Genomic DNA, 19,656 nt, shown 5'->3' with positions numbered 1-19,656 from the left:
ATTTAAAGTAATTGAAAGAAACACAGAGCATCTCAAAATAAATACAGTAACGAAAGAGTTAATAATTAGAAAATCCAGCATTGGACATGTTGATAAGATCTCTTCAGTTTTTTTGTTTTTTTTTTGAACAGTGGATCTCAAAGTACATAGAGCTATAAATGGTAACATGTAAATATCAGGTTGGAAAAGTCTTTTGAAAAGAAAAAGTTGAAGGCTGCTCACCCCACCCTTTTTTTTAATGATTCAATGTTGAAATGTCAGGGTATTTAAAATAGCTAAAGACAAGCAAAGAAAGACAGACGTTAACCCCCTGAAAAGGGGGAAATACAATAGTCATGATATGTTTTTCTGGTAGAAACTGAAATTATACAGTTTTTATTCGACAAGAAATTAATGTAGCAATAAATGCTCCAAATAGCTTCTAAGATTAATCTCATCTACTACTGATAATGATACAATTCTAGAAAACTGTTCACATTCTCCAGGGAAAGTTGTCTGGTGAATAAGACAAATCTAAGTGACTGATTATATTCCCAAAGTGCATTTTCTAGTGAGAAATAATAGCTCAATTAAATACGTGGCAGCTGCATCTACATTTAGAATTGGCATAATTGGCCAAGAGGCAAATAGGCATTAATGAATCTTAATAACCTTAAGAGCTCATAACAATTCTAAAAAGGAAATTCTAAACAACCATACTGTATTAACATAATTTATTAGGCAAGTGTTAAATAACCAAAAGAAACTTAAAAGTATTATTGATCTTTTGGTTTTATTTTGAAAATTTAACTTTGCAGATGAGTTCTATATTTGAAGTTTGAATCTTTCATATCCATCATATAAACAGCAGCAAAATGAGAGACTTCATTTCTAAAAATTAACTTTTTTGATAGAGTAAGGAAAGACTTTCAGGATTTATTTAGGAAAGACATTGATTTTCTCAAATACTTTAATAAAAAAGCAAGTTAAAAATGGAAATAAATATTTTACAAGTCAGCAATGGGTCAGGTTAAATCATCATCATCAAAGAGATCTTCAAAATCTGAAATGCAAAGAAAAAAGAAAAAAATGAGTGTTAAAAGAGAATGTGACAAAATCAAAAGAAAAATATTCAGATGAAAATTTTGGAGACAGAAAGCAAAAGCCTGTTACATGTTAGTGTGTATCTGTCTTTGAGGTTTGTACCTACCACACTGCTTCACAACTGGTGTTGCTTTGTTTACATCCCCATAACTTAGTGACTTGGCAAATTAATGTGGATGGGTTTTGTAGGAACGAGGGACCCAGGAAGACATGCAGGTAAGATAGAAGTCAAACCAGCGTGGAAAATAGACATCAAATAACACTAACAGGATTTTTGTCCTTGTGTAGCAACTGTTATTTCCGATTTGCTAATATTTCTTTCAAAACTTTGCTTTTGTTACATCATCATTTAATGGCATGGGTTGGACAGTTTGACTAGTGCTGGTAAGCTGAGCGGCTGCACCAGACTCCAGTCTAATTTGGCAGGATTTCTATAGGCTGGATACCCTTCTTAACGCAAACCACTCTGAGAGTGTAATGGGTGTTGATTGCGTGACACCAGTATCTCCCATGGCTACGATTTCACTTGGCTTGATGGGTCTTCAAGCACAGCATACTGCCAAAGTTAGCACAGATGAAATGCAGTTTGAATTTGTGCAGGCAGAAGCACCAGTGATCTTGTCTTCCTAGTGAGACAACCACAAGAAAAGTACTTAGCCAAAAATAAACCACTGTACCCAACTTTTGTTGACACAAAGAAAGCCTTTGATAGGGTCTCCCGCTTGCTTATCTGGTAAGCAATGCAGAAGCTAGGGGTAGATGAGTGATTGGTGAGAGCTGTACAAGCCATGTACAGAGATGCTGTCAGTAAGGTGAAAGTTCCCAATGAGTATAGCCAAGGAATTTAGTGTACATGTAGGAGTCCACTAGAGTAATTCCTTAGCCCCCTCTTGTTAATCATGGTTCTCCAATCCATAACAGAGGAATTCAAGACTGGCTGCCCTTGGGAGCTCCTCTATGCTGATGACCTTGTTCTTATTGCTGAATCACTGCCAGAAGTAGAGAAGAAATTTCAGGTATGGAAACAAGGACTGCAATCAAAAGGCATAAGAGTTAATTTAGCAAAGACCAAAGTTTTAATAAGTAGCAAAACAGACATATCATAGATCCCTTCAGGGAGATGGCCCTACTCAATATTTAATAAAGCGGTCAGAAGAAACTTCATACAGTGTACTCAGTCCAAGCTATGGGCACATAAGAGGTGCAGTGGTGTCACTGGGAAACTAACAGAGAAAATAGTCTTTGATGACCTGGCTCTCATAGCAGAATCACTACCGGAACTAGAAAAGAAATTTCGGGTGTGGAAACAAGGGTTAGAATCAAAGGGCCTTAGAGTAAATGTAGCAAAGACCAAAGTTATAGTAAGCAGAAAGGCGAACTCAGCACACACCCCATCGGGCAGGTGGCCCTGCTCGATCTGTAGGAAAGGTGTAGGTAGAAACTCCATAAGATGCACCCAGTGTAAGCTATGGACGCATAAGAGGTGCAGCAACATCAAAGGGAAATTAACTGAGAAGATAGCTTTCATGTGCAGCAGATGCACAGGGACAATAGACACCACAAATACTCAGAAAACATTCCATCACACTCCAGGGGGAGAAACTAGAAGTAGTTGATAGTTTCCACTACCTGGGTGACCAAGTTAGTAGTGGAGGTGGATGCTCAGAGAGTGTCACCACTAGAATACGAATAGCCTGGGCAAAGTTTAGAAAGCTCCTACCCCTACTGGCGACAAAGGGTCTCTCACTCAGAGTGAAAGGTAGATTGCATGACGCATGTATGCGAACTGCCATGCTTCACGGTAGTGAAACACGGGCCGTGACTGCAGAGGACATGCGTAGACTTGAAAGAAATGAAGCTAGCATGATCCGCTGGATGTGTAATGTCAGTGTGCATGCACAACAGAGTGTAAGCACCCTGAGAGAAATGCTGGACATAAGAAGCATCAGATGTGGTGTGCAAGAGCGATGCTTGCAATGGTATGGTCATGTACTGCAGATGGATGAGGAGAGATGTGTGAAGAAGTGCCGCTCCCAAACAGTTGAAGGAATCAGGGGGAGAGGTAGACATGGGATGAGGTAGTCAAGCATGATCACAGAGCGTTGGGCCTCACTGAGGCAATGGCGAAGGACCGAGATCTCCGGAGATGTGCTGTGACTGCAAAGACCCAGGCTGCTTCCGGCACCAGTTCCGCATAGCCCCTGCCCATTCAAAGTACCTTGGATCCCAGAACATCTCGCTGTGATTGAGGAGACCTGTTGAGTTAAGTGCATGTACATGAACATTGAAACAAACATCAATGGAAATAGTAGTTGTGATACCAGTGCCGGTGGCACATAAAAAGCACCATCCGAATGTGGCCGTTGCCAGTGCCGTCTCGACTGGCTTCAGTGCCGGTGGCACATAAAAAGCACCAACCAAACGTGGCTGATGCCAGCGCCACCTTGGCTGGCTTCCGTCCCGGTGGCACATTAAAAGCACCAACCGATTGTGGCCGATGCCAGACTCCCCTGGCACCTGTGCTGGTGGCACATGAAAAGCACCCACTACACTCGCGGAGTGGTTGGCGTTAGGAAGGGCATCAAGCTGTAGAAACACTGCCAGATCAGACTGGAGCCTGGTGCAGCCCCTGGCTTCCCAGACCCCGGTCGAACCGTCCAACCCATGCTAGCGCGGAAAACGGACGTTAAACGATGATGATGTGGTAGATGTGCAGGGACATTTAAACACCAAGAATGTATAAAAAAAAAAATAGACTCCCTCAAATGTCAAGGGGGATCCTTAGAAGTAGTAGACAATTTCTGTTACTTAGGTGATCAAGTGACAGTGGTGGTGTTGTTCTGAAAGAATAGCTGCAAGAATAGGAATAGGCTGGCCAAAGTTTAGAGGGCTACTGTCTCTGTTGGTAACAAAGGGCCTCTCCCTCAGAGTGAAAGGCAGATTGTATGATGTCTCTATGAACAACTATGCTACATGGCAGTGAGACACGGGCTGTGACTACTGAGGACATGCGAAGACTTGAAAAAACATGAAGCCAGTATGCTCCGATGGATGGGTAATGTTGGTGTGCATATATGACAGAGTGTAAATGATTTGAGAGAAAAACTGTTACACAAGGTATCAGAGGTAATTGTGTAAGAGAGAAGACTGAGTTGGTACAGACATGTAATGCATGTGAATGAAGGTTGTTGCATCAAGAAGTGCTGATCTCTAATTGAGGCAGGAACATGTAGATGGGGTAGAACCAAGAAGATGTGGTGAGAAAGGATCTTGAGACATCAGGCCTCACAGAGGAGATGACAAGGGATCGAGACTCCTGGCAGTTTGCTGTGGTTTTCTTTATACCCAGGCATGTCCCCTGCATCCATCTTTAGCTAAGCAATCCTAATCTGGCAGGTTCCTGGGTGCTGGTGCCACGTAAAAAGTATCCATACCAGAGCTACATAGAAGCACTCAGTATCCTCTGTAAAGTGGTTGGCATTAAGAAGAGCATCCAGCAATAGAAACTATGCCAAAACAAACATGGCCAGCTTCAGACAAACAGTCCAATCCATGCCAGCACGGAAAAAAGACATGAAGTGATGATAATTGATTTGATTCCATACAACTTACAGTTTCAAAGGTTTGCCATACAAACCTAACTTGTCATGCATAGGCAGCTGAACAATGAACTTATGAAACTTTACGTGGCATAGAGCTGAACCAAACTGGTATTAATAAATAATAATATACATCATACTCGAGTGACAGGAGTCTAACCAGCTCCAATAAGTAAAAGCCATCACAGAAGTGGTATTAGAAGTAGAGATACAACATAAGTGTCATAATATCTGCAGGGAAACCAAATTACAAGTGAATTGAAAGAGTGACTAGACATTAAAAGTTACTGGCTGATATACATGGCTAAGGATGTGTGATATGAATAGACAGTAAGCCCTGGATGTACAAGGGCCATGATTTATAAATGAAGTATACTTGTGAAAGAAATGAGGAGGTGAGAGACCTTGAAGGATGCTCAAACGCATAGATTAGTTGATGAAATACTAAGACAAATAGGGCTTTGATGTGGCAGACCTGTGTAATTCATCTGAGTGAGTGATGCTGTACTCTTTATAAATGTTTGACTTTGTAGCGATGAAAGAAACCAATAACACAGCGGAATGAAATTGCACAAGACATATCATCACCATCAGTTAACGTCCGTTTTCCAGGCTAGCATGGGTTGGATGGTTCGACCGGGGTCTGGGAAGCCATAGAGGCTGCACCAGGCTCCAGTCTGATCTGGCAGTGATTCTACAGCTGGATGCCGTTCCTAACGGACAACCGTGAGTTTAGTGGGTGCTTTTTATGTGCCACTGGCATAGGGGCCAGAGGAGGCTGGCAATGGCCATGATCGGCTGATGCTTTTTATGTGCCACCAGTACAGACGCTGGCAACAACCATGTTCAGTGCTTTTTACGTGCCACCAGCACAGGTATCACAACTACAATTTCCATTTGATATTTATTTTGATGTACTTGACTCAATAGGTCTCCTCAAGCACAACAGGTTGCCCTACGATCCAAAGTAAGCACAGCAAGCCATTCTACGAGCCATGAACTCACGTTATTTGTCGGGTCTTCGCAGTCACAGCATATCTCCAGAGGTCTCGGTCTTTCGTCATTGCCTCTGTGAGGCCCAACGTTCGATGGTCATGTTTGACCACCTCATCCCATGTCTTCTTGGGTCTGCCTCTACCCTGGATTCCTTCAACAGTTTGGAAGTGGCACTTCTTCACACTTCTCTCCTCATCCATCTGTAGTACATGACCATACCAATGCAAACGTCTCTCCTGCATGCCACATCCAATGCTTGTTATGTCCAACATTTCTCTCAAGGCGCTTACACTCTGTTGTGCATGGACACTGACATTACACATCCGGTGGATCCTGCTAACTTCATTTCTTTCAAGCCTACGCATGTCCTCTGCAGTCACAGCCCATGTTTCACTGCCGTGAAGCATGGCAGTTCATATACATGCATTGTACAATCTACCTTTCACTCTGAGCGAGAGACCCTTTGTCACTAGTAGGGGAAAAAACTTTATAAATTTTGTTCAGGCTATTCTTATTCTAGTGGTGACACTCTCTGAGCATCCACCCCCGCTACTAACTTGGTCACCCAGGTAGTGGACGCTATCAACTACTTCTAGTTTCTCCCCCTTGAGTGTAATGGAATCTGTTTTCTGAGTGCCTGTGGTATCTATTGCCCCTGTGCATCTGCCACACATGAAAGCTATCTTCTCAGTTAATTTTCCTTTGATGTTGCTGCACCTCTTATGTGTCCATAGCTTACATCTGGCACATCTTATGGAGTTTCTACCTACACCTTTTCTACAGATTGAGCAGGGTTACCAACCTGAGGGGGTGTGTGATGAGTTCGCCTTCCTACTTACTAGAACTTTGGTCTTTGCTACATTGACTCTAAGGCCTAGCTTCCATACCCGAAATTTCTTTTCTAGTTCTGGCAATGATTCTGCTATGAGGGCCAGGTCATCAGCACAGAGAAGCTCCCAGGGGCAACCCATCTTGAATTCCTCTGTTATTGCCTGGAGGACTATGATGAACAAAAGGGCTGAAACTTGGTGGACCCCTACTTCTACCTGGAAATTCTTCACTATACTCATTGCCAATCCTAACCTTACTAATGGCCTCTCTGTAAAGGGCCCTTATTAACCATTCATCAATCTCCAGTTTCCGCATCGCCCACCAGATAAGGGATCAAGGGACCCTGTCAATGGCTTTCTCCAAGTCCGCAAAAGCTAAGTAGAGGGGTTTATCTTTAGCTAGGTATTTCTCCTGCAGTTGTCAAACCAGGAATATGGCATTAGTGGTGCTTCTACCCGGCACGAAACCAAACTGCATCTCATCTAAGCAGACTCTCTCCCTAATTAGTTGGGCTATGACCCTCTCCGTGACCTTCATCATCTGATCCAGCAGTTTGATACCCCTGTAGTTATTTCTATCTAGAGCATCACCTTTACCCTTGTAGCAGTTGACTATGGTGCTGCTATGCCAGTCGTTGGGTATGACTCCATCATGAACTACCTGGTTTAAAATGCAAGTGATTAGGCCATAGTCCACACCACCCGATATTTTAAACATCTCAGCAGTGATTCCTGATGGGCCGGGGGCTTTTTCTGGTCAATTGCTTTATCTACAAGGGAGCTGTCTATTCAGATAGCTGGTCCCTCTACTGGGTCAACATTTGGAAGGCTCTCCTCCTCTCATTCATTCTCCACATTCAGCAGTCTTTCATAATGGCTTCTCCAAGCCCCTTTCTTTTCAGAAACATTAAAAGCAAATGCACCATCATCCATGCGGACACATTTCTCTCCTGTGACATCATAATTTTCTGTCACACACTGTCTTGCAATCTGAAATACCTCAGTTCTTTGGTCCTCATGTTGCTGGACATTGGCAAACTTCTTTTCCACTTCGCCCTTGGCTATGTATACCTGCTGTCGAGCCTCCCTTTTGGCTACCCCCACTCTACTAGGCCTGTTTCCTTGCTCTAATGGCTTTGTCTACCGTATTATTCCACCAACACGTAACTCTAGGTCTGGAAGGGACTTTGCACCATCCGCAGACTTAGTCTGTGGCACTCAGCAAGCTGTCCCATAGGAATTTCCAGCTACCTTCTATGTCCGATGTCTGTAGCTCCTCCTCCTTCTCCTCAAACTTCTTGATGAGGATGTCCCTAAATTTCTGACCATGTGAAGGGTTAAAAATGATTGTTTTCCAAATCATCCCACTTTTAACTGCAGTCTCTGTTCAAATGTAGATGAATTTCAAAATTCTCAAAAATAGATAAATTTACCAATATAAGTTAAAACAATTTTCTAAAAAAATGGATTCTAGGTATTCAAAATAAAATTGTTGATGCACTTTATGAAATGATTTGTATATATTTACGACAATTGGGTCAAATTTAAGCAAGAAGTATAACTCGCATTAAACATACCATTATAGAAATCACGGTGCACTGATTTTTCATTAGCAGCTAAGTCCATCAAAAGAGCACTAGAACCACCAGCCTAGAATATAAAGCAAATAAAGTAACAAGAAATATTGTCTATTGACATACATCATTAAGGTACACAAAAACAAAATTGTCATTTTGGAAGTTATTAATACAATAATTTCTTTCAGTTTAAAGCACACTCACATGACTCTCTTTCTCACGTATATGTATTCTCTTTATCCCACCTTTACCAAGCATCAAACTAATACATTACATGTGCACATCCTCTTGGTATGTATGATCCAAGTTACAGACCACACTGGGTTTATTCTTGAAACCAATAATAGTTAACAATTATGGTTATAGGCGCAGGAGTGGCTGTGTGGTAAGTAGCTTGCTTACGAACTACATGGTTCCGGGTTCAGTCCCACTGCGTGGCACCTTGGGTAAGTGTCTTCTACTATAGCCTCAGGCCAACAAAAGCCTTGTGAGTGGATTTGGTAGACAGAAACTAAAAGAAGCCCATCGTATGTATGTATGTATATATATATATATATATATATATGTGTGTGTGTGTGTGCGTATGTTTGTGTGTCTGTGTTTGTACCCCCCAACATCGCTTGACAACCGATGGTGTTTACGTCCCTGTAACTTAGCGGTTCAGCAAGAGACCGAGACCGATAGAATAAGTACTAGGCTTACAAAGAATAAATCCTGGGGTCGAATAAAGAATAAACAAGTAAAAGAGTATTTGCATGTGAAAATGGAGGTGCTACATTTAGCTTAAATTCTTATATGGCTAATAATAGCAGTGAATAATACTTCCTAATTTAGTAACTGGCAATAAAGTTTCAGCGATTCTGTTACCAAACATAAACAAACCCTTCCATTAATATTATATCACAGCTGTCAAATCCAAAGTTCGACAATTTGATTTTTTTCCCTCGACCATAAAAGGAAAATAATAATGCTCCGTCACCCCTCCACAGAGAGAAAAAAAGACACGAGTCGTAAGACCGTATGGTTGGAAACCATGAGAAAGTAACACGTAATTCTGTTAATTACTAACAAAAATGACGAGGTGTATGTAGGTTTCATAATCTACTATGATAATACTCTTATGTTTTTTCTCCGTCACAACATATGAATTAGAAAGGAAGGGATGATATCAAACTGGAAGTGGGATGGTGAACATTCAACACTGAAAAAAAAAAATCTAACCGCGTTTCAACTCTGCGTGATTATATGTTTATGTGTGCAAGGGAACTATGTGAATGTATGTGAACATTGACAAGTGTATTAATTTGATTTACCATTCATATTCTACCTATATAAAAGAGGAAAAAAACTTGCAGACTTTGGCAAGGATTCAATGGCACTAGACGTGCTAGGATCGAGCTGAAAATTTACACACCTATAGAAGGCGTGGTGTAATTACGGCCAGAGTAGGTTTCAAGTCTCTATCTCGATAACAAAGACCCGAAACAATGCATTTTCTGCGAGTGAGTGGATGTCATACACTATTGCCTTGAGTTTTATTCACGCAACATGTTGGATCCTACGCGTGACTGTGCACGTGTTTGCGCGAATGCGACGGAAAAATAGGGGAGTTTTTCGAAAAACAAAATATGAGCATATACGTAGAAAAGTTTCCTGAATCGATTGGAGCAAGTTTGAATTCTCTAGCTTGAAAAATGCAAATTCTAGCAGTTTTGAGTGTGCCTTTTTAAGGAGTTCTCAGTTGAAAATGGTGTCAAAAAATTATATATAAAGCTGAAGTGTGTGTGTGTGGCAGGTTTGGTAGCCTTCAACTAACACTCTCTTCCGAGACCCTGCGGCGCAAGTTGACCAAAATTGAGAGTATGATAGAAGAAGGCTTGCTCTTCCTTCCGTAGAAGAAAAAATTCAAATCGGACCAAATCTATGAAAATTCCTATTTTTTAATGATTTTTTGACTGCTGTGTCGTCATTATTCGGTGTATTTCAACTTGAAGAAAATAACAAGCTACATAATGCAAAATTTTTACTTTTCAAAAATTCCAATTCATAAGGGTCGAAACAAACCCGAGCAACGCCGGGCGATACTGCTAGTATATTTATAAATTACTACAATTAGCCGTCATTTTTGACGGCACGGGACCGGCTAATTAAGAATATTGTCCTAGCAAACACATTCCATCGAAGGGTGCATAACTCTTATTTGTTGACATCTGCTCTAGGAACCCATCCAAGACTTCATGCCATCAACCAAAGCTTAATGTCAATCAGGGGTTTTCTTAATCTCATCAGACCCATTACAAAACCGTTACTGCATTTTCTCCCACGTAGGAATTTGTACAAAATATAAACATTTTTGCCAGTGTATTTAGCCATGTAACTTGGCGACTCTTACAAAGCCACCTGGAGATACTCTTTATAAGCGAATGTTATAGCAGCGTGAAGAACAACAAAAGAGAAAAGTGCTTCTTTGCAAGGGGGCATACCTCTTCGATATCCATATAGGTGCCGACCCCTTCGGGAAACATTTCATCAGCAACGACCGCAGAATTCATCGCCACGCCGGAAGTTATAGACATTTAGAGAGGAAGTGGAAGTGGATGCGTGCGCAGTCGTGCTGTCACGTGAAGATAAGTATTCACGTGATTTCAGCTGCTTTCATCAGAGTTGCTCTGCGATTCGGAGTGAAATCGGGAAAAAGGTAGGAGCAGTAGTTTGGGTTCCCTTTTTCTTTTAATATATTCCACTTTCTATTTTTCTCTGACATGATGTAACATTTGTCGACATCCATTAAAAACAATCCTTTATTTTTCTACTGCTTCTAATTCATGTCATATTTTAACCCTTCAGTTTCCTCGTCGACCAATTTGAAGGCGTCACCACTGATTTGATCATTAATTGCACTCCAAAATGAAGGCGATCCTGATATGTGTTGCTGTTTTGATTTGTAAGTAGCTCAATTATCTTTTTATTTATTTATTGGGTATAATAATTATAATTTTAAAAAAAACGAGTCATTAGATTTAAAAATAACAACAGCAAAGCATTATGTAAACGCTTTCTTTATTTAAAATCAATATTACTAATGAGAATTATTGTTTTTATACTGGCTTACATATTTATACTATGTAATAGGCCAGCCTTGGTTTGGCTTTATTTTATGTAATATGACCTGGCTGGTGGTTAATTACGCAATTTTCCATTTGTCCTACAACTAGTGTATTGTTAACACCCACCTCACACTTGTCTACAATACAGAAAACTCGTTGTGCCTATATTTTTTTTATCACTTCTAAAATTCTCATAAATTTTGTTACATATTGATTTGTTCATATCTATCTATCTCTCTCTCTATATATATATATGTCAGTTTGTAGAGTTTTGCCTGTATTTATATTATTTACCAATAATATAAATACAGGCAAAACTCTACAAACTGACATTTCTGATGAAACTAAAGGAGTAGTTGAAAGAAATAATGTGATATGTAAATAAATATATATATTTTACAACCATCCAGCATTCTGAACACCTTGTTTCTTTCATATGTATTAAATGTGTACATCACCCCCTTTTTTCTTAATTGTTTAGGTTTAACTATATAAAATCAACCTGGCTGCGGAAAATTTATTTCGACTTTTGTAACTTCGTAATCAAAGTTTCTGTAGTATATCCCGGTTGTAAATAAAATTTGGTGGTTGAAAAAAATTTTTTTGACTCAAGCTAGCTTATCTTGCGACGTCATTTTCAAAGCAAGCAGGTGTCATTTGTCATGGGATTTAAATCACGTGTTGTATACTAATTTGTGTGGGCAAGTTTTAATACGATTTAAACTGGACACAGTTCACACAGCTGACAGTTTCCCTACTTTGTAGAATCTTCTCTCCTGCCCCCCACTGCATCCATATTGAATATTCTTTTAATTTCTATCGCTCTCTCTTTTCCTTTAATCACATTTGTATATTTGCTCCTTAATTACAGTAATACAGCAGAAATTTGATTTTAAATGTGTTGACATACTAGCTTTATTTTTTTTTTTCTTTTAGATTTCTTTTGGAGTGTTCTCAGTTTATTGTGCCGTATGCTTGTGTAATAATGTATTATTAAAAAGCCAGTGATAGATAATCCACTCTCAGCCAGTCATAAAATAGTTCTGAAGATAAGATTAACTGTCACATTCATATCCTTTCCCTTCACAATTGTTTTCTTAATCTTGACCTTTGGTTATTTATCACTCTTTCATTGCACAATAGTTTTTATTTTTCCTTAAATTTTTTATTCTAATCACTCATTGGACTATTTTAATCAACTTAGATTGTTTCAACGCTTTTTTTTTTAACTGAAGTGTGATAATATTGATTTTTTTTTAATGTACTGGATTGAAACTTAATGGGTTATAGGGACAGCGAAAAATTTAAATTCAGTCTGCTAAGGTGACTCTAGTAAATCTCAATGGTTTAAGGGACGAAGGTAAAGTAAATTCCCAGGTAAACTTTTCTAATAGAAAGGTAGAAGACACCAGAAGCCAAGATAATATACACACAGTTAAATTTTATTGATGACCCGTCCTTGTTTTCTTTGTATCATCTTCCTGGATGCTTAGTTGTCTGTTTCTTGTATCACCTAACTGCCTGGGTGTTCTTGTCTCATTTTGTATCATATATATCAAAGTAGAATTTGTGGCGATCTTTCGTCTCTAGTAGACCTTTCCGTCGATTTCCGTAAAAAATTTTTTTTTTTACATATGAGCTTGCGGGAACTTTTGAAGTAATATACATACATCTTTCTTTCACACATTACTCTGTCTCTTCACACACACTAACAGAAGCACTTCACTTACACAACATACTGTCTGTCTCCCACACCCCATCAAACACACGCACGCACACACACACACACACATGTACATCAATGCTCCCATGCACGGTAACTTCAAAACAAATTCCCTCGTCATAAAATCGCTTTCTCTTAGTATCTTTCGCTCTCATTACTTCAAAAGTTCCCGCAAGCCCATATGTAAAAAAAAAAATTTTTTACGGAAATCGACGGAAAGGTCTACTAGAGACGAAAGATTGCCGAATTTGTTACATAATCTCTATAGTAAACAGGATATTGAATGAAATCTCCGTTTGAACTTTTTTAATTATGTGGTAGAAATCTACGGATGCATAAACGCACAAAACGAAAATGAAACAAATATGGACGACTTGTTCCGTAACATCCCCGAGTGGGGAACGGTTCTCAAGAATAACCCCTAGTTTTCCCCCAAAATTCCTGTTCTCGAAATCTACATAGTCCGAGGTATATTTGTAGAGAATTTCGTTAAAAAATATCCATTTTCTTGAAAGTTAAGACGAATTGAATTGGACTCCGGTGAATTTTCCGAAATTACCCCCCCCCCCGCAAGTTTTGTATATTCGAAATCTACATGATATAACACATTCGTAGAAAATTTAATTCACAAAATATCCATTTTTCTGAAAGTTATGACCATCCAAAGTCGGCGGGGCAGAAATCTGTAGTTATGCCGATTTCTGCCCTCCCCCGACTTTGGATGATCATAACTTTCAGGAAAATGGATATTTTTTAATGAAATCTTCTACAAATATACCTAGGACTATGTAGATTCCGCAGACATAGGAATTTTGAGGGTTACTTTTGAAAACCGTTCCCCACTCGAGGATGTTACGGAACAAGTCGTCCATATTTGTTTCATTTTCTGTTTTGTACGTTTGTGCATCCGTAGATTTCTACACACACGTAATTAAAAACGTTCGAACGGGGAATCATTTCAATATGTTTATTATAGAGATCATGTATCAAATTATACTTTACACTTCTATAGTTAACTGTGCGTGTATATTCCTTATTTTTGCAACTGGTGTCTTCTGCCTTTGTATTAGAAACGTTTACCTGGGAATTTACTTAGTGGTGGTGGTGGGGAAATAGGTATTTGATCCTTTCACCCGCACGAGTTTCTCTAAGAAGAAGAAAAAAAACCTCGTATTTTTTGCGTGGAATCAAGTACCCTGACCTAATATGCTGCAAACTCCTTTTGTTCGGAAGGGGGGGGGGCATATCCCTCCCATATACCGGAATCATTGGAAATTTTTCTTTTTCGTTGAATGAATTCCGGTGACCTAATATGCTACAAAACTCTTTTTGGGGGTTCGCGAAACGGGGTGGGGTGAAGTGGAAGCCTCGGAATTTCCCCCCCCTTACCTGCACGATTTTCACTAAGAAAAAAAAAAAAACTCGAATTTTTTGCATGGAATCAAGTACCCTGACTTAAAATGCTGCAAACCCCTTTTGTTCGGGGGAGGGGGGGGGGACTGGATTCCCTCATATCCCGAAATCATTGGAAATTTTTTTTGGGTAAGGTGGAACCCTCGGAAATTTCACCTCCCATCCCCATTTTCAAATATTTTTTGCTATTTCTTTCTTTACCCATAATTTTAGATGGCATTTTGTAGAAATACGTTTTTAAGAAAGTGTGTATTACATTAGATTGAAAATTGAAAGAGGTTTGAAATGAATAAGTGAAAATGCAGAGGTTATAGAAGTTAATGATAACGAAGTGCGGAGTGATAAACGATAAATTCATCTTAAAAAAAAAAAAAGCTTTTGCGTGTATGAGTGGAATGGAGTAAAAGTATAATAACAAAATATCTTTTTCCTACCTCTTAAACTCACTGGATATATTATAATCCCAAATAGCTTTTCCTGTCTTGCCAGTCCTCAGTCAAACCGTTCAACCCCTGCTAGAAAGGAAAGCAGACGTTAAACTATGACTGACAGTGGTGATGATGTATAATGATATATATAATTGATAGATTGTTAGCCATTCAATGTTTAGGTAAGCTTTGTCATCCACTCACTCACTCTTTCTTCCCAAACAAAAATGAAACCAATTTCGACACCAAAAATTGCAAAGGGAAAATCTGTTTTTGGTGCCAGAATGTTTCATTTTTGTGTGGGGAGAGAGAGGAAGAAATAGTGAGTGGGTGACGAAGTTCACCTAAATGGGCAACAACCTATCAATTATGTATATATATGTGTATGTATATATATGTCTGGCACCTGGCACATAAAAACACCATCCGAAGACCCGGCAAGACTAGTCAGGTCATAACCCGTGGCCCCTACCTGGGACGTAGTCAGTCCACCTGTGCATACCTTCCTTCCTTCTTGTGACACTTGTGAAGACCTTTTGAGGCAAGTGAAAATCAAAACAAATCAAAATAGATGAACATCAATGGAATTTGTATCTTTGTGGTACCAGTGCCGGTGGCACACAAGAAGACTATCCGAACGTGGCCGTAGCCAGTACCGCATCGACTGGCCTCCGTGCTGTGGGCAAGTAACAAACACCATCCGATCGTGGCCGTTTCGCCAGCCTCATCTGGCACATAAAAACACCATCCGAAGACCCGGCAAGACTAGTCAGGCCATAACCCGTGGACCCTACCTGGGACGTAGTCAGTCCACCTGTGCATACCTTCCTTCTTGTGACACTTGTGAAAACCTGTTGAGGCAAGTGAAAACAAATCAAAATAGATGAACATCAATGGAAATTGTATCTTTGAGGTACCAGTGCCGGTGGCACACAAGAAAACCATCCAAACGTGGCCGTAGCCAGTACCTCATCGACCAGCCTCCGTGCTGCGGGCACGTAGCAAACACCATCCGATCGTGGCCGTTCGCCAGCCTCATCTGGCACCTGTGTCGGTGGCACATAAAAACACCATCCGAGCGTGGCCGTCTGCCAGCCTCGTCTGGCACCTGTGTCGGTGGCACATAAAAAACACCATCCAAGCGTGTCCGTTCGCCAGCCTCGTCTGGCACCTGTGTCGGTGGCACATAAAATCACCCACTACACTCTCGGAGTGGTTGGCGTTAGGAAGGGCATCCAGCTGTAGAAACACTGCTAGATCTGACTGGCCTGGTGCAGCCTTCGGGCTCCCCAGACCCCAGTTGAACCGTCCAACCCATGCTAGCATGGAAAACGGACGCTAAATGAATGAATGATGATGATGATATATGTGTATGTATATGTATATATATGTGTATGTATATATATGTGTATGTATATATATGTATATATATGTGTATGTATATATATGTATATATATGTGTATGTATATATATGTATATATATGTGTATGTATATATGTATATATATGTGTATGTATATATATGTATATATATTGTGTATGTATTATATTATATATAATGTGTATGTATATATATGTATATATATGTGTATGTATATATATGTATAATATGTGTATATAATGTGTATTATATATATTAGATATATGTGTATGTATATATATGTATATATATGTGTATGTATATATATGTATATATATGTGTATGTATATATATGTATATATATGTGTATGTATATATATGTATATATATGTGTATGTATATATATGTATATATATGTGTATGTATATATATGTATATATATGTGTATGTATATATATGTGTATGTATATATATGTATATATATGTGTATGTATATATATGTGTATGTATGTGTATGTATATATATGTGTATGTATATATATGTGTATGTATATATATGTGTATGTATATATATGTATATATATGTGTATGTATATATATGTGTATGTATATATATGTATATATATGTATTTGTATATGTATATATATGTATATAATGTTTATTATAGTATAATGTATATATATGTGTATGTATAATATATGTATATATATTTGTGTATGTATATATATGTATATATATGTGTATGTTATATATATGTATATATATGTGTATATGTATTATATGTAATTATAATGTGTGTGTATTATATATGTATAATATATGGTATGTATATATATGTATATATATGTGTATATATATATGTATATATATGTGTATGTATATATATGTATTATATATGTGTATGTATATATATGTATAATATGTGTATGTATAGTTATGTGTATGTATGTTATGTATATATATGTGTATGTATATGTGTATGTATATATATGTGTATGTATATATATGTATATATATATGTGTATGTATATATATGTGTATGTATATATATGTGTATGTATATATATGTGTATATATGGTGTATGTATATATATATATATGTGTATGTATGTATATGTATATATATGTGTATGTATATGTATATGTATATATATGTGTATGTATTAGTGTATATATATGTGTATGTATATAATATATATTGTGTATGTATATATATTATATATATGTGTATGTATATATATTATATATATGTGGTATGTAATATATGTATATATATGTTGTATGTATATATAGTGTATATTGTGTATGTATATATATGTATATATGTATGTGTATGTAATATATGTGTTATATTATGTTATATAATGTGTATGTATATATATGTATATATATGTGTATGTATATATATGTATTATGTGTATGTATATATATGTATATATATGTGTATGTATATATATGTATATATATGTGTATGTATATATATGTATATTATGTGTATGTTATATATGTTATATATATGTGTATGTATATATATGTATAATATGTGTATGTATTATATGTATATATATGTGTAATGTTATATATGTGTATATATATGTATTATGTGTATATATGGTATATATAATGTTATAATGTATATATATGTGTATGTATATATATGTATATATATTGTATGTATATATATGTATATATATGTGTATGTATATATATGTGTATGTATAATATGTATATATATGTGTATGTATATATATGTGTATGTTATATATATGTGTATGTATATATATGTGTGTATGTATATATATGTGTATGTATATATATGTGTGATTATATATGTGTATGTATATTATGTGTATGTATATATATGTGTATGTATATATATGTGTATGTATATATATGTGTATGTATATATATGTGTATGTATATAATTATGTATATATATGTGTATGTATATATATTTAATATATGTGGTATGTATATATATGTATATTATGTGTATGGTATATATATGTATATATATGTGTATGTATATATGTATATATTGTGTATGTATAATATGTGTATGTATATATGTGGTTTATGTATATGTATGTATATATGGTATGTATTATGGTGTATTTATTAATGTGTATGTATATATATGTATATATATGTGTATGTATATATTGTATATATATGTGTATGTATATATAGTATATATATGTGTATGTATATATATGTATATATTGTGTATGTATATATATGTATATATGTGTATGTATGTGTATGTATATATGTGTATGTATGTGTATGTATATATGTGTATGTATGTGTATGTATATATGTGTATGTATGTGTATGTATATATGTGTATGTATGTGTATGTATATATGTGTATGTATGTGTATGTATATAGTGTATGTATGTGTATGTATATATATGTTATGTATGTGTATGTATATATATGTGTATGTATGTGTATGTATATTATGTGTATGTATGTGTATGTATATATATGTGTATGTATGGTATGTATATATATGTGTATGTATGTGTATGTATATATATGTGTATATGTGTATGTGTATGTATGTGTATGTATATATATGTGTATGTATGTTATGTATATATATGTTATGTATGTATATGTTATATATGTGTATGTATGTATATGTATATATAATGTTGTATGTATATATATGTTATATATGTGTATGTATATATATGTATATATATGTGTATGTTATATATGTATTATATGTGTATGTAATATATGTATATATATGTGTATGTATATATATGTATATATATGTGTATGTATATATATGTATTTAGTGTATGTATATATATGTATATATATGTGTATGTATATATATGTATATATATGGTGTTAATTATATATGTATATATAATGTGTATGTATATATATGTATATATATGTGTATGTATATATATGTATATAATGTGTATGTATATATATGTATATAGTATGTGTATGTATATATATGTATATATATGTGTATGTTATATATATGTGTATGTATTGTATGTATATATATGTGTATGTATGTGTATGTATATATATGTGTATGTATGTTGTATGTATATATATGGTGTATGTATGTGTATGTATATATATGTGTATGTATGTGTATGTATATATATGTGTATGTATGTATATGTATATATATGTGTATGTATATATATGTATATATATGTGTATGTATATATATGTATATATATGTGTATGTATATATAATGTATATTATGTTATGTATATATATGTATATATATGTGTATGTATATATATGTATATATAGTGTATGTATATATAATGTGTATGTATATATTATATATATGTGTATGTATATATATGTGGTAGTATATATATGTATATATATGTGTATGTATATATATGTGTATGTATATATATGTATATATATGTGTATGTATATATATGTATATATATGTGTATGTATATATGTGTATGTATATATGTGGTATGTATGTATATATGTGTATGTATATTGGTGTATGTGGGTATATAGTGTATGTAATGTATG

General features: G+C 36.2%; 1 protein-coding gene and 1 long non-coding RNA gene across 4 annotated transcripts in view; one reads left to right on the top strand and one right to left on the bottom strand.

Moving 5' to 3' along the window:
• Positions 1-8,125: 8,125 nt before the first annotated feature.
• LOC115215563 lies at positions 8,126-10,700 on the bottom strand. Its single transcript, XR_003882006.2, has 2 exons — positions 10,569-10,700; positions 8,126-8,158 (listed from the first exon to the last, which is right to left on the bottom strand). It is a non-coding gene; the product is annotated as an uncharacterized LOC115215563 (long non-coding RNA).
• Positions 10,640-19,656, top strand: part of LOC115215562 (lysosome-associated membrane glycoprotein 1) — a 27,771-nt gene continuing 18,754 nt past the window's right edge. For all 3 annotated transcript variants that reach the window (XM_036506156.1, XM_036506157.1, XM_029784762.2), the window contains exons 1-2: positions 10,640-10,783; positions 10,933-11,029. In XM_036506156.1, the coding sequence (XP_036362049.1) occupies positions 10,993-11,029 (37 nt within the window). In that variant the 5' untranslated portion in view covers positions 10,640-10,783; positions 10,933-10,992. The remainder of the gene's footprint in view (positions 10,784-10,932; positions 11,030-19,656) is intronic.

This window comes from Octopus sinensis, linkage group LG9 (genome assembly GCF_006345805.1).
Source record: "Octopus sinensis linkage group LG9, ASM634580v1, whole genome shotgun sequence".
NCBI lineage: Eukaryota > Metazoa > Mollusca > Cephalopoda > Octopoda > Octopodidae > Octopus > Octopus sinensis.
Note: the sequence above shows the minus strand (reverse complement) of the source record. Positions and strands in the feature narration are given on the sequence as shown.